The 21,450-nt window shown below is 44.0% G+C and overlaps 1 protein-coding gene across 10 annotated transcripts in view; it reads right to left on the reverse strand.

Moving 5' to 3' along the window:
• Positions 1 to 21,450, reverse strand: part of PHF14 (PHD finger protein 14) — a 233,952-nt gene that overhangs the window by 173,151 nt on the left and 39,351 nt on the right. For 5 of the 10 annotated variants that reach the window (XR_013216731.1, XR_013216730.1, XM_077268103.1 and 2 more), the window contains 3 exons: positions 20,911 to 21,181; positions 18,358 to 18,464; positions 14,692 to 14,787 (listed from right to left, as the gene is read on the reverse strand). Coding sequence is in view for 7 of the 10 variants with exons in the window: in XM_077268103.1 (XP_077124218.1) it covers positions 14,692 to 14,787; positions 18,358 to 18,464; positions 20,911 to 21,181 (474 nt within the window). In the remaining 3 variants the exon portion in view is untranslated. Of the gene's footprint in view, positions 1 to 14,691; positions 14,788 to 18,357; positions 18,465 to 20,910; positions 21,206 to 21,450 lie in introns of all 10 variants that reach the window. The other 5 variants (XR_013216729.1, XM_077268104.1, XM_077268101.1 and 2 more) reach the window with 1 other exon arrangement.

Genomic DNA, 21,450 nt, shown 5'->3' on the forward strand with positions numbered 1-21,450 from the left:
ATGCTGTCTGCATACTCACCTCTGCTATTCAAAAGGAACCCAAGGTGCTGTCTGCATACTCACCTCTGCTATACAAAAGAAACCCAAGGTGCTGTCTGCATACTCACCTCTGCTATTCAAAAGGTACCTAAAGTGCTGTCTGCATACTCACCTCTGCTATTCAAAAGGTACCTAAAGTGCTGCCTGCATACTGACCTCTGCTATTCAAAAGGTACCTAAAATGCTGCCTGCCTACATACTCACCTCTGCTATTCAAAAGGAACCCAAGGTGCTGTCTGCATATTCACCTCTGCTATTCAAAAGGAACCCAAGGTGCTGTCTGCATACTCACCTCTGCTATTCAAAAGGAACCCAAGGTGCTGTCTGCATATTCACCTCTGCTATACAAAAGAAACCCAAGGTGCTGTCTGCATACTCACCTCTGCTATTTAAAAGGTACCTAAAGTGCTGTCTGCATACTCACCTCTGCTATTCAAAAGGTACCTAAAGTGCTGCCTGCATACTCACCTCTGCTATTGAAAAGGTACCTAAAGTGCTGTCTGTATACTCATCTCTGCTATTCAAAAGGTACCTAAAATGCTGTCTGCATACTCACCTCTGCTATTCAAAAGGAACCCAAGGTGCTGTCTGCATACTCACCTCTGCTATACAAAAGAAACCCAAGGTGCTGTCTGCATACTCACCTCTGCTATTCAAAAGGTACCTAAAGTGCTGTCTGCATACTCACCTCTGCTATTCAAAAGGTACCTAAAGTGCTGCCTGCATACTGACCTCTGCTATTCAAAAGGTACCTAAAATGCTGCCTGCCTACATACTCACCTCTGCTATTCAAAAGGAACCCAAGGTGCTGTCTGCATATTCACCTCTGCTATTCAAAAGGAACCCAAGGTGCTGTCTGCATACTCACCTCTGCTATTCAAAAGGAACCCAAGGTGCTGTCTGCATATTCACCTCTGCTATACAAAAGAAACCCAAGGTGCTGTCTGCATACTCACCTCTGCTATTTAAAAGGTACCTAAAGTGCTGTCTGCATACTCACCTCTGCTATTCAAAAGGTACCTAAAGTGCTGCCTGCATACTCACCTCTGCTATTGAAAAGGTACCTAAAGTGCTGTCTGTATACTCATCTCTGCTATTCAAAAGGTACCTAAAATGCTGTCTGCATACTCACCTCTGCTATTCAAAAGGAACCCAAGGTGCTGTCTGCATACTCACCTCTGCTATACAAAAGAAACCCAAGGTGCTGTCTGCATACTCACCTCTGCTATTCAAAAGGTACCTAAAGTGCTGTCTTGCATACTCACCTCTGCTATTCAAAAGGTACCTAAAGTGCTGCCTGCATACTGACCTCTGCTATTCAAAAGGTACCTAAAATGCTGCCTGCCTACATACTCACCTCTGCTATTCAAAAGGAACCCAAGGTGCTGTCTGCATATTCACCTCTGCTATTCAAAAGGAACCCAAGGTGCTGTCTGCATACTCACCTCTGCTATTCAAAAGGAACCCAAGGTGCTGTCTGCATACTCACCTCTGCTATTTAAAAGGTACCTAAAGTGCTGTCTGCATACTCACCTCTGCTATTCAAAAGGTACCTAAAGTGCTGCCTGCATTACTCACCTCTGCTATTGAAAAGGTACCTAAAGTGCTGTCTGTATACTCATCTCTGCTATTCAAAAGGTACCTAAAATGCTGTCTGCATACTCACCTCTGCTATTCAAAAGGAACCCAAGGTGCTGTCTGCATACTCACCTCTGCTATACAAAAGGAACCCAAGGTGCTGTCTGCATACTCACCTCTGCTATTCATATTCAAAAGGTACCTAAAGTGCTGTCTGCATACTCACCTCTGCTATTCAAGAGGTGCCTGTCTGCATGCCTTACTATACTGATCCTCACTGTTTCACACGGCATCCAGCACAATCAGCACTGCTGTTCCACGTGCCGTCCAGCATATCCATCTCTGTTGTTCAACGTGCCAGTCGACTTATCGACCTTAGGTCAGTACCACCCTGACTTATGAGCTAAGCAAACCTCTGTGTATGGTGGTATTAATGTATTATCAAGAATTCCAGTAGCACAACACAAGGGTCAGTAACTTGATCAGCCAGTAATGATAGTGAGATGACTCTGCTAATCAAACCCAATCTCTTCAGCAAAGCATAACACAGAAAATAAGAAAACTCCAGCATATTATGTAATGTATTGTCCAGTGTTGAAAAAAAAAGTGCAATATTTTAGCGCAAATATATTATTTATATACCTTTTATAGTGTCTATCATTTGATGAATAGGGTGGTTTTCATCATCATATTTGCTGCAAATTTATTCAGTTTTTGGGCAGCGCCTTCTGGACACCTGCTTATTTTCAATATTTTAAAATGTATATAGTCATATAAAAATAAAAACCTCAAAAGAAAAAAAAGTTTGTACTAGAATATTGAAATAATATGTTGTTTTCTTATGGCCAATAAAAAAACAATTTCATAAAATATTATGCATTTGATGTTAAAAGATATTTTATGGAATAGACAGGAATGAAGAATAAATAATAGAAAAAAAAATGTAAAAATGAAAAATTACGATTTGTCCGAGAAATGAGCCCAGAGCGACTCTGACAAAAGAAGAGTGAAGCCGTTTCTTGTGCGCGGCGTCCGGGCTCCGTCAGTGCTCTATAGGTTAATTAGAAACATTATCTTATTGGACCAAACTCTCTACAAAGCAGGCGAGATTCTCTTTGGGTTTGCACTAATCTGTTGTATGCTAGCGTCTCAGACAGCAGCCATCTATCAAAGTCATTTCTCGAGGGCCCCGTGGGTTTACATCTGTTCAACCAACTGGAAAAAAAATGTCATGCAAGCTGTGTAAATGAATTCTGCTCCTGTCACCATCATTACACACACATGCAGTCGTCTTGTACCGGGACAAAAGACACTTCCATATGTACGTCGTATGCACCGATAGCTGTCCAAGTACACACTATTGCATTTAAAATAGCACTCCAGGTTTTTTGGGTTTTTTTGACAAATCATCCCCCTACCTAATAATTTATCACAGTCTGCATTCCTTTTCAACCTCCATCTTGATTCTCAGCTCATTTTTTTGCATAGTATAACTCCATGCTCTGCTAAAAATCCCATGATGCATCACACGACTAGCTAGAGCCAGTAACATCTCTGCCTGCCGGGAGTAACAGCGAGGTTATCCTCTCTTCTATCAATATACAGTAAGGGAAGCTGAACTGTGATCTCCTGTATTACCACTGTGTGAAAGGGTTGTGCAGTCATAATCATTATCAGCGATAGGAGTTACTATCTCCACTGTGCTGAACTGTGAACCCCTGCATTACCACTGTGTGAAAGGATTGTGCAATCATCATCATTATCAGCGATAGGAGTTACTTTCTCCACTGTGCTGAACTGTGAACCCCTGCATTACCACTGTGTGAAAGGATTGTGCAATCATCATCATTATCAGCGATAGGAGTTACTATCTCCACTGTGCTGAACTGTGAACCCCTGCATTACCACTGTGTGAAAGGATTGTGCAATCATCATCATTATCAGCGATAGGAGTTACTTTCTCCACTGTGCTGAACTGTGAACCCCTGCATTACCACTGTGTGAAAGGATTGTGCAATCATCATCATTATCAGCGATAGGAGTTGCTATCTCCACTGTGCTGAACTGTGATCTCCTGCATTACCACTGTGTGAAAGGACTGTGCAGTCATCATCATTATCAGCGATAGTAGTTACTATCTCCACTGTGCTGAACTTTAGTGGTACAGTCCATGCGATTGCATCATAAAGGGAGTCTTCTAGACTACAGGATCGCGAAAAAATATATTTGTCATTTTTTTTCTGTATTTAGTGTGGAGAATATATCTGTAAAACTAGTTCGCTCTATTCACAATCTTACAAAAGTTAAAGCGCCTCACAGGGAGCGATCTCCGACGTGCACTCAGTGCCTGGACCAAGTGACGCACAATGGAGCATTCTTAGGCTACTTTCACACATCAGGTTTTCAGTGTCAGGCTAAATCCGGCGAATGTTGGAAAAACTGGATCCGGCGCAGATTTTGAAAAACTGATGCAACGGATCTGTTTTTTTTTACGGATTCGGCTAGCCTATCTAGATTAATGGATAAAAAAATTTATCCATCCTTCCGGCTCCCATAGGCTTTCATTGTAGCAAACAGCTGGAAGTGCAGGATCCGGTGCTTCAGGCTTTTTGGCCGGAGACAAAAAACGTTGCAATGGACGTTTTTTTCAAGAAACCGGAAGCGGCAGATTTGTCAGATCCGGCGAAAACTGGACGAAACGCAATGTCATCCGGTACTAATACAAGTCTATGGGAAAAAAACCTGATCCGGCGGCAACATTCGACTGATCTGATTTTTTGAAAATTCGCCGGATTTAGCCTGACGGCGAAAACCTGATGTGTGAAAGTAGCCTTAGCTTCCAGATTAACTTGCCTAATAATTGTCTTTTGGGTGGCATTAAAAAATAAATAAAACACAATCCTTAGTAATGACCCTTAGTAATCCCCTCACGCTGATCTGAGATCTAATAGGATGACAATTTGCTGCAAATTTGGAGCAGAAAAGCAAAATAACGAAGCGCTCAACTCACTTATTTGGCTGTTGCTCCGAAACATCTTCATTCGGATGCAAAAATCGCAAACAATTTTTTTTTTCTACATTTTGACAGGCCTGCAATTGTGCCAAAAAATCGATACTCAATTTTCAGCAGGACACCATCTTTTTAGTTCTGCTACCAGAGATAGAGACAATCATAGTAATTAAGAATCCTTGTTTTTTTTAAGGTTCTGACTAGTACAACAGCCGGCATCGTGGCCATCGATCACCACCGTTACGTTTTCCTGGCCCACTTCCCTGCATTTTTTTACAGTACTTATTTAAACCCTTTTCATGATAGAAAAATTTGTAAACTAACGTCAAAATAGTGTCAATATGTTGAGATAGATTATAATAACGAGGGAGAGATGCCACAAAAAAAAAAACATGATTAAAAACATCCATCCATCATTTAAAGAAAATAGGTACTGCATCATGTACATGTCAAATAGTATTAAAGTTGCCACATATGAAAAAGTTAAACTACGCTGAACTAGGAGGTCTTGGTGTCTTCACATTAATATGGCGGTAGGCATTAGTACAGTTTAATCAGTGATGTGTAAAATAAACATTGGCTGACCAAGGTGTGAAATTGAATAATGCCTGTGGACGACCAAGGTATGAAAGAACGACCAAGGTGTGAAATTGAATAATGCCTGTGGACGACCAAGGTATGAAAGGACGACCAAGGTGTGAAATTGAATAATGCCTGTGGACGACCAAGGTATGAAAGGACGACCAAGGTGTGAAATTGAATAATGCCTGTGGACGACCAAGGTATGAAAGGACGACCAAGGTATGAAATTGAACAATGCCTATGGCCGACCAAAGCGTTAAAGTAAACAGTGTCCTACAAACTCCATACTCTGCCAATGTCCTAGGTAAACTATTCCCGACCAATTCACCTCCCCCTGCTGTTGCATTTGCAGTTGTGTATTTTATAAAGAATTCATGTGAACTTTTTTGTTCAGATTAGTCAATATTTTTTCAGACAATCTTTTTCCACTAAATAATTTGATCAAATTGCCATTTTACCAAAAATGTTTTTATGGTTTCACATAAACTTAAAAAAGTGAGTATTCGTGTAATGGTAGAAAAGGGGAATCCTACGCTGCAGAACCCCTTTGCATCCTCGTCTTATTATGTGCAGAAACCATTTTAGCGATTGTTCCTCTACAGCCACACTTGCCCAGTGGGAGAAGATATCGGCACACGTCCCTCTCCTAAACTCCCAGCCAGTCCCCATATCACTACTTTATCTCCCCAAACTCCATGTCTGACCCTCCCCCCAGAGACCCTGACGTATCGTCACCGCTGCGTCTTAATACCCCCCCCCCCCACTTCTCGTGTATAGCTCCTTTAAGACTGAGCCGATAGTTTCCCTTATTCCCAGTTGATGGATGCAAAGTATTCTTGTTGGTGACTGTAATTGTCAGAAAAGCTGCTCGGTAAGGAAAAGACCGGTAGCCAAAGTACAGTATATGTAGCCAAATTGGCACGGCCGACGAAATTTCACACCGGCGGATTAAATCAATGGAAAGGCTGAGCAGGAAAATGTCAGAGCAACTTCAAGTGAGATTTTTTTTTCTTTTAACAAAAAAATAATCTCAAAACTCAATGTACTTTCTTCTGTTATAGTTAAATGCAGAGATTACCGACAACTGATTATTTATGTAGAACTGGTGATTGTGAACAACCTGAACAAAAACAAATATAGCAGTTATATTCCTGTACATAGAGGGCAGTATTATAGTAGTTATATTCTTGTACAAAGGGGGAGTATTATAGTAGTTATATTCTTGTACAAAGGGGCAGTATTATAGTAGTTATATTCTTGTACATAGGGGGCAGTATTATAGTAGTTATATTCTTGTACATAGGAACAGTATTATAGTAGTTATATTCCTGTACATAGGGGCAGTATTATAGTAGTTATATTCTTGTACAAAGGGGGAGTATGATAGTAGTTATATTCTTGTACATAGGAACAGTATTATAGTAGTTATATTCCTGTACATAGGTGCAGTATTATAGTAGTTATATTCTTGTACATAGGGGCAGTATTATAGTAGTTATATTCTTGTACAAAGGGGGGGTATTATAGTAGTTATATTCTTGTACATAGGAGCAGTATTATAGTAGTTATATTCTTGTACATAGAGGCAGTATTATAGTAGTTATATTCTTGTACATAGGAGCAGTATTATACTAGCTATATTCTTGTACATAGGGGCAGTATTATAGTAGTTATATTCCTGTACATAGGAGCAGTATTATAGTTGTTATATTCTTGTACATAGGAGCAGTATTCTAGTAGTTATATTCTTGTACATAGGGGGCAGCATTATAGTAGTTATATTCTTGTACATAGGGGCAGTATTATAGTAGTTATATTCTTGTACAAAGGGGGGGTATTATAGTAGTTATATTCTTGTACATAGGAACAGTATTATAGTAGTTATATTCCTTTACATAGGGAGCAGTATTATAGTAGTTATATTCTTGTACATAGGAGCAGTATTATAGTAGTTATATTCTTGTACATAGGGGCAGTATTATAGTAGTTATATTCTTGTACATAGGAGCAGTATTATAGTAGATATATTCTTGTACATAGGAGCAGTATTATAGTAGTTATATTCTTGTACATAGGGGCAGTATTATAGTAGTTATATTCTTGTACATAGGAGCAGTATTATAGTAGTTATATTCTTGTACATAGGAGCAGTATTATAGTAGTTATATTCCTGTACATAGGAGCAGTATTATAGTAGATATATTCTTGTACATAGGAGCAGTATTATAGTAGTTATATTCTTGTACATAGGAGCAGTATTATAGTAGTTATATTCCTGTACATAGGGGCAGTACTATAGTAGTTATATTCTTGTACATAGACGCAGTATGATAGTAGTTATATTCTTGTACATAGGGGCAGTATTATAGTAGTTATATTCTTGTACATAGGAGCAGTATTATAGTAGTTATATTCTTGTACATAGGGGCAGTATTATAGTAGTTATATTCTTATACATAGGAGCAGTATTCTAGTAGTTATATTCTTGTACATAGGGGGCAGCATTATAGTAGTTATATTCTTGTACATAGGAGCAGTATTATAGTAGATATATTCTTGTACATAGGAGCAGTATTATAGTAGTTATATTCTTGTACATAGGAGCAGTATTATAGTAGTTATATTCCTGTACATAGGAGCAGTATTATAGTAGATATATTCTTGTACATAGGAGCAGTATTATAGTAGTTATATTCTTGTACATAGGAGCAGTATTATAGTAGTTATATTCCTGTACATAGGGGCAGTACTATAGTAGTTATATTCTTGTACATAGGGGCAGTATTATAGTAGTTATATTCTTGTACATAGGAGCAGTATTATAGTAGATATATTCTTGTACATAGGGGGCAGTATTATAGTAGTTATATTCCTGTACATAGGAGCAGTATTATAGTAGTTATATTCTTGTACATAGAGGACAGTATTATAGTAGTTATATTCCTGTACATAGGGAGCAGTATTATAGTAGTTATATTCTTGTACATAGGAGCAGTATTATAGTAGATATATTCTTGTACATAGGGGGCAGTATTATAGTAGTTATATTCCTGTACATAGGAGCAGTATTACAGTAGTTATATTCCTGTACATAGAGGGCAGTATTATGGTAGTTATATTCTTGTACATAGGGACAGTATTATAGTAGTTATAGTCTTGTACATAGGAGCAGTATTATAGTAGTTATATTCATGTACATAGGAGCAGCATTATAGTAGTTATATTCTTGTACATAGGAGCAGCATTGTAGTAGTTATATTCTTGTACATAGGGGGCAGTATTATGGTAGTTATATTCTTGTACATAGGAGAAGTATTATAGTAGTTATATTCATGTACATAGGAGCAGCATTATAGTAGTTATATTCTTGTACATAGGAGCAGTATTATAGTAGTTTAATACTGCTCCTATGTACAAGAATATAACTACTATAATACTGCTCCTATGTACAAGAATATAACTACTGTAATACTGCCCTCTATGTACAGGAATATAACTACTGTAATACTGCCCCCTATGTACAAGAATATAACTACTATAATGCTGCTCCTATGTACAGGAATATAACTACTATAATACTGCCCCCTATGTACAAGAATATATCTACTATAATACTGCTCCTATGTACAAGAATATAACTACTATAATACTGCTCCAATGTACAAGAATATAACTACTATAATACTGCCCCTATGTACAAGAATATAACTACTATAATACTGCTCCTATGTACAAGAATATAACTACTATAATACTGCTCCTATGTACAAGAATATAACTACTATAATGCTGCCCCTATGTACAAGAATATAACTACTGTAATACTGCCCTCTATGTACAGGAATATAACTACTGTAATACTGCCCCCTATGTACAAGAATATAACTACTATAATGCTGCTCCTATGTACAGGAATATAACTACTATAATACTGCCCCCTATGTACAAGAATATATCTACTATAATACTGCTCCTATGTACAAGAATATAACTACTATAATACTGCTCCAATGTACAAGAATATAACTACTATAATACTGCCCCTATGTACAAGAATATAACTACTATAATACTGCTCCTATGTACAAGAATATAACTACTATAATACTGCTCCTATGTACAAGAATATAACTACTATAATGCTGCTCCTATGTACATGAATATAACTACTATAATACTGCTCCTATGTACAAGAATATAACTACCATAATACTGCCCCCTATGTACAGGAATATAACTACTGTAATACTGCCCCCTATGTACAAGAATATAACTACTATAATGCTGCTCCTATGTACAAGAATATAACTACTATAATGCTGCTCCTATGTACATGAATATAACTACTATAATACTGCTCCTATGTACAAGACTATAACTACTATAATACTGTCCCTATGTATAAGAATATAACTACCATAATACTGCCCTCTATGTACAGGAATATAACTACTGTAATACTGCTCCTATGTACAGGAATATAACTACTATAATACTGCCCCCTATGTACAAGAATATATCTACTATAATACTGCTCCTATGTACAAGAATATAACTACTATAATACTGCTCCCTATGTACAGGAATATAACTACTATAATACTGCTCCTATGTACAAGAATATTAGTAGTTATATTCTTGTACATAGAGGACAGTATTATAGTAGTTATATTCCTGTACATAGGGGCAGTATTATAGTAGTTATATTCTTGTACATAGGGGCAGTACTATAGTAGTTATATTCTTGTACATAGGGGCAGTATTATAGTAGTTATATTCTTGTACATAGGAACAGTATTATAGTAGATATATTCTTGTACATAGGGGGCAGTATTATAGTAGTTATATTCCTGTACATAGGAGCAGTATTATAGTAGATATATTCTTGTACATAGGGGGCAGTATTATAGTAGATATATTCTTGTACATAGGGGGCAGTATTATAGTAGTTATATTCCTGTACATAGGAGCAGTATTACAGTAGTTATATTCCTGTACATAGAGGGCAGTATTATGGTAGTTATATTCTTGTACATAGGGACAGTATTATAGTAGTTATAGTCTTGTACATAGGAGCAGCATTATAGTAGTTATATTCATGTACATAGGAGCAGCATTATAGTAGTTATATTCTTGTACATAGGAGCAGCATTATAGTAGTTATATTCTTGTACATAGGGGGCAGTATTACAGTAGTTATATTCCTGTACATAGAGGGCAGTATTATGGTAGTTATATTCTTGTACATAGGAGCAGTATTATAGTAGTTATATTCATGTACATAGGAGCAGCATTATAGTAGTTATATTCTTGTACATAGGAGCAGTATTATAGTAGTTATATTCTTGTACATAGGAGCAGTATTATAGTAGTTATATTCTTGTACATAGGGGCAGTATTATAGTAGTTATATTCTTGTACATTGGAGCAGTATTATAGTAGTTATATTCTTGTACATAGGAGCAGTATTATAGTAGATATATTCTTGTACATAGGGGGCAGTATTATAGTAGTTATATTCCTGTACATAGGAGCAGCATTATAGTAGTTATATTCTTGTACATAGGGGGCAGTATTACAGTAGTTATATTCCTGTACATAGAGGGCAGTATTATAGTAGTTATATTCTTGTACATAGGGGCAGTATTATAGTAGTTATATTCTTGTACATAGGAGCAGTATTATAGTAGTTATATTCTTGTACATAGGGGCAGTATTATAGTAGTTATATTCTTGTACATAGGGGCAGTATTATAGTAGTTATATTCTTGTACATTGGAGCAGTATTATAGTAGTTATATTCCTGTACATAGAGGGCAGTATTATGGTAGTTATATTCTTGTACATAGGAGTCAGTATTATAGTAGTTATATTCTTGTACATAGGGGCAGTATTATAGTAGTTATATTCTTGTACATAGGAGCAGTATTATAGTAGTTATATTCTTGTACATAGGAGCAGTATTATAGTAGTTATAGTCTTGTACATAGGAGCAGTATTATAGTAGTTATATTCTTGTACATAGGGGCAGTATTATAGTAGTTATATTCTTGTACATAGGAGCAGTATTATAGTAGTTATAGTCTTGTACATAGGAGCAGTATTATAGTAGTTATATTCTTGTACATAGGGGCAGTATTATAGTAGTTATATTCTTGTACATAGGAGCAGTATTATAGTAGTTATAGTCTTGTACATAGGAGCAGTATTATAGTAGTTATATTCTTGTACATAGGAGCAGTATTATAGTAGTTATAGTCTTGTACATAGGAGCAGTATTATAGTAGTTATATTCTTGTACATAGGGGCAGTATTATAGTAGTTATATTCTTGTACATAGGAGCAGTATTATAGTAGTTATAGTCTTGTACATAGGAGCAGTATTATAGTAGTTATATTCTTGCACATAGGGGACAGCCTTGCAGGGGAGCAGAAGAGGGGCTAGAACAGAGGTGTCAAACTGCATTCCTTGAGGGCCGCAAACAGGTCATGTTTCAGGGTTTCCTTGTATTGCACAGGTGATAATTTAATCACCTGCACAGAATGATTCCAGTACCTTGTGGAATGCTAAGGAAATCGTGAAAACACGACCTGTTTGCGGCCCTCGAGGAATGCAGTTTGACACCTCTGGGCTAGAAGTCTCAGTTATGCATAAACTAGTAGACTTTTACAACTATTTTCCATTAGTTACTTGGAGAAGAGAACATGAGCAGTTGGAAGTTTTCAGCCTTGTAAAACTGAAGATGTCAGTCTGAACGCCAAAACACAAATTCAGAATAACTTTGGACAAGTGATCGGCCTTTGGGGATGTAAGCGGCCATGAACTCCGGCACTGTCACAGGCGAGGGGAGCACGACGTCTGCTGCGCTACATGACAAGTTTGTAAATAAAAATGGCAGAATTCTGAAAGCCGACGGTTACAAGTTTATCCTCTTGATCTATACATAAAAATCCAGTAAAATGTAATGGAATGGAGTTTTCTGGTTTTATGTCAACAATATTTCATCTTCGGTTCAGACAGAAGCAACATTGCTCAACACGGACACAGTAACAGCAAAAGGAAAAGCCGTGCGATGATGGAAATCACAGGATGATAGCGTGTTCGTCATCTGTTAATGATGAAAAAAACGGACACAAAATATCCTGATTTCTGATCCCGCACCTCCACCCTCGGCTGCTATCACCGAGGTCATTAGTGGCCATCTTAGGAAGGTTCTGCCGCTGAACAGAGATGGGCAAACTCGAACAGTAAAGTTTGATGTCCATACTGAACACCTACTATTCGGGCACAGACACCAAACACGGACTTGTAACTGTTCGGCCGAACCCGCTGGATCCGAACATCTAGGGGGTCCGCCCATCTCTACTAAGGAATGCACTTGGTCAAATCATCAAGATCCTCTGCTGGCAGCTTCTGTGTAATCACCGACCAATGACGTCCCTGATGTGCTCTATGGATGCATATCAAATTTTTATATGGCTTGATAAAAGGCCTGCGCAGCTAAAACATTGTGATTTTTCTGTACTAATAAAGCAACCAAAAGGATGACGTCTGGTGCCCTGGTTCTTTGATTGTATTGCTAGAACCTTATGGAGGGTTTCACCTAGTGCGCACAGACAACAGAGTCGTGCACCGAACTCAACTATTGCAAGAATAAATATGCAGGGAACACCACATAAGACCTGCTGTATACCAAGAACACTTGCCGTATACAGGGAACACCGCATAAGACCTGATGTAACCTAGGAACACCCCACAAGACCTGCCGCATACAGGGAACACCCCACAAGACCTGCCGTATACAGAGAACACCCCACAAGACCTGCCGCCTACAGGGATCACCTCACTAGACCTGCCGCCTACAGGAACACCCCACAAGACCTGCCGTATACCGGGAACACTCCACAAGACCTGCTATATACCGGGAACACTCCACAAGACCTGCCGTATACAGGGAACACTCCACAAGACCTGCCGTATACCGGGAACAACCCACAAGACCTGCCGTATACCGGGAACACCCCACAAGACCTGCCGTATACTGGGAACACCCCACAAGACCTGCCGTATACTGGGAACACTCCACAAGACCTGCCGCATACCGGGAACACTCCACAAGACCTGCCGCATACAGGGAACACTCCACAAGACCTGCCGTATACAGGGAACACTCCACAAGACCTGCCGTATACAGGGAACACTCCACAAGACCTGCCGTATACCGGGAACACTCCACAAGACCTGCCGTATACCGGGAACACTCCACAAGACCTGCCGTATACCGGGAACACTCCACAAGACCTGCCATATACAGAGAACACTCCACAAGACCTGCCGTACACAGAGAACACCCCACAAGACCCGCCGTACACAGGGAACACCTCACTAGACCTGCCGCATACAGTGAACACCCCACAAGACCTGCCGTATACAGGGAACACCCCACTAGACCTGCCATATACAGGGAACACTCCACAAGACCTGCCGTATACCGGGAACACTCCACAAGACCTGCCGTATACCGGGAACACTCCACAAGACCTGCCGTATACCGGGAACACTCCACAAGACCTGCCGTATACTGGGAACACCCCACAAGACCTGCCGTATACTGGGAACACCCCACAAGACCTGCCGTATACTGGGAACACTCCACAAGACCTGCCGCATACCGGGAACACTCCACAAGACCTGCCGTATACAGGGAACACTCCACAAGACCTGCCGTATACCGGGAACACTCCACAAGACCTGCCGTATACTGGGAACACCCGACAAGACCTGCCGTATAATGGGAACACTCCACAAGACCTGCCGTATACCGGGAACACTCCACAAGACCTTCCATATACAGGGAACACTCCACAAGACCTGCCATATACAGGGAACACTCCACAAGAACAACCATATACTGGGAACACCCCACAAGACCTTCCATATACAGGGAACACCCCACAAGACCTGCTATATACAGGGAACACTCCACAAGACCTGCCGCATACCGGGAACACTCCACAAGACCTGCCATATACCGGGAACACTCCACAAGACCTTCCATATACAGGGAACACTCCACAAGACCTGCCATATACAGGGAACACCCCACAAGACCTGCTATATACAGGGAACACTCCACAAGACCTGCCGTATACCGGGAACACCCCACAAGACCTGCCGTATACAGGGAACACCTCACTAGACCTGCCGCATACAGGGAACACCCCACAAGACCTGCCGTATACAGGGAACACCCCACTAGACCTGCCATATACAGGGAACACCCCACTAGACCTGCCGTATACAGAGAACTCCCCACAAGACCTGCCGTATACAGGGAACACCCCACAAGACCTGCCGTATACCGGGAACACCTTTTCCAAGGTAAAAAATTAAATAAATAAATAAATCCAATACATAAATATGTATAATGTGTATATAAATTATGCAAAGTATATAAAAATGTACATAAGAAAAGACATACCTGGCCGGCAACTTTACACATCATGACCCAGAGATTCTGCCCCTCACTCCTCAGGTTGCTGCCGGCGTTCTGCAGATCATCCAGAGCTTCACAGAGCTACAAATATAAGAACAGTTCTTGTATTATCCATTGCAATAACATCCATAAATTACCGTATATACTCGAGTATAAGCCGAGATTTTCAGCCCAAATTTTTGGGCTGAAAGTGCCCCTCTCGGCTTATACTCAAGTCATGATCGGCGGTGGTGTCGGCAGGTGAGGGGGAGAGAGGACTGTCGCATACTCCCCTAGTCCCGGCGCTCCTGGCGCTCCCCCTGTCCATCCCACGGTCTTCGGTGCCGCAGCTCTTCCCCTGTTCAGCGGTCACGTGGGACCGCTCATTAAAGTTATGAATATGGACTCCACTCCCATAGGGGTGGAGCCGCATATTCATTTCTCTAATGAGCGGTAACGGTGACCGCTGACAGAGGAAGAGGCTGCGGCACCCGGAGACCATCTGTCCGGGATAAGGAGCCAGGGACGCCGGAAGCAGGTAAGTATCTCAGTCACCTGTCCGCATTCCACATGCCGGGCACCGCTCTGTCTTCGCGACCTCTTGCTCTGACTGTTCAGGTCAGAGGTCGCGATGACGTACTAGTGTGCGCGCCGCCCTCTGCCTGAACAGTCAGTGTGGAGAGACGCCGAGACGAGACGCTGAGGAGCTGCAAGAGAGGTGAGCATGTGATTTTTTTTTTATTGCAGCAGCATTATATATTGCACAGATTTATAAGGAGCATCTATGGGGCCATAATGAACGGTGCAGAGCGTTGTATATGGTACAGCTTTCTATGGAGCATCTATGGGGCCATACTGAACGGTGCAGAGCATTATATATGGCACAGCTTTCTATGGAGCATCTATGGGGCCATACTGAATGGTGCAGAGCATTCTATATGGCACAGCTTTATATGGAGCATCTATGGGGCCATACTGAACGGTGCAGAGCATTATATGTGGCACAGCTTTCTATGGAGCATCTATGGGGCCATAATGAACGGTGCACAGCATTCTATATGGCACAGCTTTCTATGGAGCATCTATGGGGCCATAATGAACGGTGCAGAGCATTATATATGGCACAGCTTTCTGTGGCGCATTATGGGGCCATAATGAACGGTGCAGAGCATTATATATGGCACAGCTTTATGTGGAGCATCTATGGGGCCATACTGAACGGTGCAGAGCATTATATGTGGCACAGCTTTATGTGGAGCATCTATGGGGCCATAATGAACGGTGCAGAGCATTATATATGGCACAGCTTTATGTGGAGCATCTATGGGACCATAATGCACGGTGCAGAGCATTATATATGGCACAGCTTTCTGTGGAGCATCTATGGGGCCATAATGAACGGTGCAGAGCATTATATATGGCACAGCTTTATGTGGAGCATCTATGGAGCCATAATGAATGGTGCAGAGCATTATATGTGGCACAGCTTTACATGGAGCATCTATGGGGCCATAATTAACGGTATGGAGCATCTATTTTTATTTTTGAAATTCACCGGTAGCTGCGGCATTTTCCACCCTAGGCTTATACTCGAGTCAATAAGTTTTCCCAGTTTTTTGTGGCAAAATTAGGGGGGTCGGCTTATACTCGAGTCGGCTTATACTCAAGTATATACAGTATGTCCTGTACTAAAGCTGACCTTTTTAGAAGAAAAAGGGCTATCTTCATGAGAACCGCCACAAGAAAAGTAAAAAAGCGCTGCATCGGGGATGGAGATATTCACACTTATTTTACTTCAGCATTTGGCAGCTCAGTTATTGTGACGAGATCTGAGGCTGCGAATAACGTGGAGGAGCCATGAAGAACGAACGTGGAGGAGCCATGAAGAACGAACGTGGAGGAGCCATGAAGAACGAACGTGGAGGAGCCATGAAGAACGAACGTGGAGGAGCCATGAAGAACGAACGTGGAGGAGCCATGAAGAACGAACGTGGAGGAGCCATGAAGAACGAACGTGGAGGAGCCATGAAGAACGAACGTGGAGAAGCCATGAAGAACAAACGTGGAGGAGCCATGAAGAACAAACGTGGAGGAGCCATGAAGAACGAACGTGGAGGAGCCATGAAGAACGAACGTGGAGGAGCCATGAAGAACGAACGTGGAGGAGCCATGAAGAATGAAAATGGAAGAGCCATGAAGAACGAACGTGGAGGAGCCATGAAGAATGAAAGTGGAAGAGCCATGAAGAACGAACGTGGAGGAGCCATGAAGAATGAAAGTGGAGGAGCCATGAAGAATGAAAGAGGAAGAGCCATGAAGAATGAAAGTGGAAGAGCCATGAAGAATGAAAGAGGAAGAGCCATGAAGAATGAAAGTGGAAGAGCCATCAAGAACGAACGTGGTGGAGCTATAAAGAACGAACGTGGTGGAGCTATGAAGAACGAACGAGGTGGAGCTATGAGGAACGAACGTGGTGGAGCTATGAAGAACGAACGTGGTGGAGCTATAAAGAACGAACGTGGTGGAGCTATGAAGAACGAACGAGGTGGAGCTATGAAGAACGAACGTGGCGGAGCCATGAATGTGGAAGAGCCATGAAGAACGAACGTGGAGGAGCCATGAAGAACGAACGTGGAGGAGCCATGAAGAACGAACGTGGAGGAGCCATGAAGAACGAACGTGGAGGAGCCATGAAGAACGAACGTGGAGGAGCCATGAAGAACGAACGTGGAGGAGCCATGAAGAACGAACGTGGAGGAGCCATGAAGAACGAACGTGGAGGAGCCATGAAGAACGAACGTGGAGGAGCCATGAAGAACGAACGTGGAGGAGCCATGAAGTACGAACGTGGAGGAGCCATGAAGTACGAACGTGGAGGAGCCATGAAGAATGAAAATGGAAGAGCCATGAAGAACGAACGTGGAGGAGCCATGAAGAATGAAAGTGGAAGAGCCATCAAGAACGAACGTGGTGGAGCTATGAAGAACGAACGAGGTGGAGCTATGAGGAACGAACGTGGTGGAGCTATGAAGAACGAACGTGGTGGAGCTATAAAGAACGAACGTGGTGGAGCTATGAAGAACGAACGAGGTGGAGCTATGAAGAACGAACGTGGCGGAGCCATGAATGTGGAAGAGCCATGAAGAACGAACGTGGAGGAGCCATGAAGAAAGAACGTAGCGGAGCCATGAAGAACGAACGTGGCGGAGCCATGAAGAACGAACGTGGCGGAGCCATGAAGAACGAACGTGGCGGAGCCATGAAGAACGAACGTGGAGCCATCCACGAGCCACCTCTAGCACGGTCACACCCATCCACCCTTCTCATGTCTCACACACACATCTATTACAAGTCTCTCATCAGGGACGTCACCGTCCTCTTGGACCCTTTTATAACCGTATCATTTCATTTCTATCTATAAAGAAACGAGTGAGAGATGCAGAAGTGACATGGGGACTGCATGGACTGTGAGTTATCAATGGTCTGTTTTACTGGCGGACACCCCGGAGTCTGAGGCTTGTCATTGTAAAGCCGCTGATAAAGCAGATTTCAAAGGGATAACACAAAATAATCCTTCAAAGCAGAAACCCATAAATCACGGCCGGCCGGCACATCTCTGCATTAATATTCCGGGCGGCGAGCGGCGCAGCGCTGATGTGAGACACTACCAACCTTGTTATACTCGATGTGAAGCTTCTCCTGCTCGTTTTCTAATTTGTCCTTTATGTTCTTTTGCTCGGCCATGTTTTCCTGCAACTGCATCATCCGCATGTTCCTCTCTGATATACAAAGAAAAAATAGAAAAATCACAAAATGCTTTTGATGGGAGTGAAGCTGCAGTGATTGACAGGTGAATGCCAAAATATACACAGAAAATGGTGGATGAGAGAGATACAGCGGGTGAGCAAGAGACCGAGCAACATAGGAAGACCAGGCCATGGATAGAGGGAGAGAGCGCGGGCCATGGATAGAGGGAGAGAGCGCGGGCCATGGATAGAGGGAGAGAGCGCGGGCCATGGATAGAGGGAGAGAGCGCGGGCCATGGATAGAGGGAGAGAGCGCGGGCCATGGATAGAGGGAGAGAGCGCGGGCCATGGATAGAGGGAGAGAGCGCGGGCCATGGATAGAGGGAGAGAGCGCGGGCCATGGATAGAGGGAGAGAGCGCGGGCCATGGATAGAGGGAGAGAGGGAGAGAGCGCGGGCCATGGATAGAGGGATAGAGGGAGAGCGCGCGGGCCATGGATAGAGGGATAGAGGGAGAGAGCGCGGGCCATGGATAGAGGGATAGAGGGAGAGAGTGCGAGCCATGGATAGAGGGAGAGAGTGCGAGCCATGGATAGAGGGAGAGAGTGCGAGCCATGGATAGAGGGAGAGAGAGAGCGCGGGCCATGGATAGAGAGAGAGGGAGAGACAGCGTGGGCCATGGATAGAGGGAGAGAGCACGGGCCATGGATAGAGGGAGAGAGCGCGGGCCATGGATAGAGAGAGAGGGAGAGACAGCATGGGCCATGGATAGAGGGAGAGAGCATGGACCATGGATAAAGGGAGAGAGCGAGGGCCATGGATAGAGAGCGTTGGCTATGGATAGAGGGAGAGAGCGCGGGCCATGGCGAGAGGGAGAGCGAGAGCGGAACATGGTTAAAGACAGAGGGAGAGAGAGCGGGCCATGGATAGAGGGAGAGAGTGGGGGCCATGAATGGAGGGAGAGAGGACCATGGATAGAGGCAGAGGGGAAGAGCGCACATGCCACAGATAGAGACAGAGGGAGACAGAGGGCTGGTCAGGATAGAGGAAGAGAAGGATGAAAGAAAATTAAAAATAAAATAAGAGACAGCAGATAGGCCAAAAATAAAGGGAAAGAGGGCATTGTAGTAAGCAAGGAGGATGAGAAGTGTGAGAGCCATGGAAACAGGCAGCAAGCGAGGGGGACAAGAGAGACGGCGGAGGGGGACAAGAGAGACGGCGGAGGGGGACAAGAGAGACGGCGGAGGGGGACAAGAGAGACGGCGGAGGGGGACAAGAGAGACGGCGGGGGGGGGGGGGGACAAGAGAGACGGCGGAGGGGGACAAGAGAGACGGCGGAGGGGGACAAGAGAGACGGCGGAGGGGGACAAGAGAGACGGCGGAGGGGGACAAGAGAGACGGCGGAGGGGGACAAGAGAGACGGCGGAGGGGGACAAGAGAGACGGCGGAGGGGGACAAGAGAGACGGCGGAGGGGGACAAGAGAGACGGCGGAGGGGGACAAGAGAGACGGCGGAGGGGGACAAGAGAGACGGCGGAGGGGGACAAGAGAGACGGCGGAGGGGGACAAGAGAGACGGCGGAGGGGGACAAGAGAGACGGCGGAGGGGGACAAGAGAGACGGCGGAGGGGGACAAGAGAGACGGCGGAGGGGGACAAGAGAGACGGCGGAGGGGGACAAGAGAGACGGCGGAGGGGGACAAGAGAGACGGCGGAGGGGGACAAGAGAGACGGCGGAGGGGGACAAGAGAGACGGCGGAGGGGGACAAGAGAGACGGCGGAGGGGGACAAGAGAGACGGCGGAGGGGGACAAGAGAGACGGCGGAGGGGGACAAGAGAGACGGCGGAGGGGGACAAGAGAGACGGCGGAGGGGGACAAGAGAGACGGCGGAGGGGGACAAGAGAGACGGCGGAGGGGGACAAGAGAGACGGCGGAGGGGGACAAGAGAGACGGCCGAGGAGGACAAGAGAGACGGCCGAGGAGGACAAGAGAGACGGCGGAGGGGGACAAGAGAGACGGCGGAGGGGGACAAGAGAGACGGCGGAGGGGGACAAGAGAGACGGAGGAGGGGGACAAGAGAGACGGAGGAGGGGGACAAGAGAGACGGCGGAGGGGGACAAGAGAGACGGCGGAGGGGGACAAGAGAGACGGCGGAGGGGGACAAGAGAGACGGCGGAGGGGGACAAGAGAGACGGCGGAGGAGGACAAGAGAGACGGCGGAGGGGGACAAGAGAGACGGCGGAGGGGGACAAGAGAGACGGAGGAGGGGGACAAGAGAGACGGAGGAGGGGGACAAGAGAGACGGAGGAGGGGGACAAGAGAGACGGCGGAGGGGGACAAGAGAGACGGCGGAGGGGGACAAGAGAGACGGCGGAGGGGGACAAGAGAGACGGCGGAGGGGGACAAGAGAGACGGCCGAGGAGGACAAATGAGACAGCCGAGGAGGACGAGAGAGACGGCGAGGGTAACAAAGTCATCTTACCCAGGTAGTAGTTGACAAAGTCTGCAGTGAGCGCGGGCTGCTTGTGCTTCCTCCTGCCATCTACACTGGAGCTGGTGTCTGAATTATCCACCGGGAAGATGTCCGTGCTGATCCCCATCAGTTCGGCTTTGCGCATCAGTTTCCGTATGGCAGAGGCGCTGCTGGTCAGCGGGCGCGGCAGCTTCTCTCTCGGGACCCAGGCTTGTGGTCTGGTATTACGAGTCAGCTCCGACTTCACTCTGTACTGCTGTAGTCGCGTGGAGATCCGCGCCTGAAGAGATACAGAAACGGTTCCCTAAGAAACCATCAGCAGATTATAGGCTGGAACTTGTGGAGGTCGGGGATGGGATGATGACTACAAAATGTCACAAAACAGACGGATAGTTGTCAGTTCCCCGCTGTCCCTAACACACATTAATTCAGATTATTAAGACTACATTGTGGACACACTCCGCAATATAAAACTACTATATCAGACCATTATGTTTAATGCTCTGAGGTTTACAGTCCCAACAATAGACCATGTGGTACTACGACACC

The sequence above is a fragment of the Ranitomeya variabilis genome, chromosome 6, assembly GCF_051348905.1.
Source record: "Ranitomeya variabilis isolate aRanVar5 chromosome 6, aRanVar5.hap1, whole genome shotgun sequence".
Taxonomy (NCBI): Eukaryota; Metazoa; Chordata; class Amphibia; order Anura; family Dendrobatidae; genus Ranitomeya; species Ranitomeya variabilis.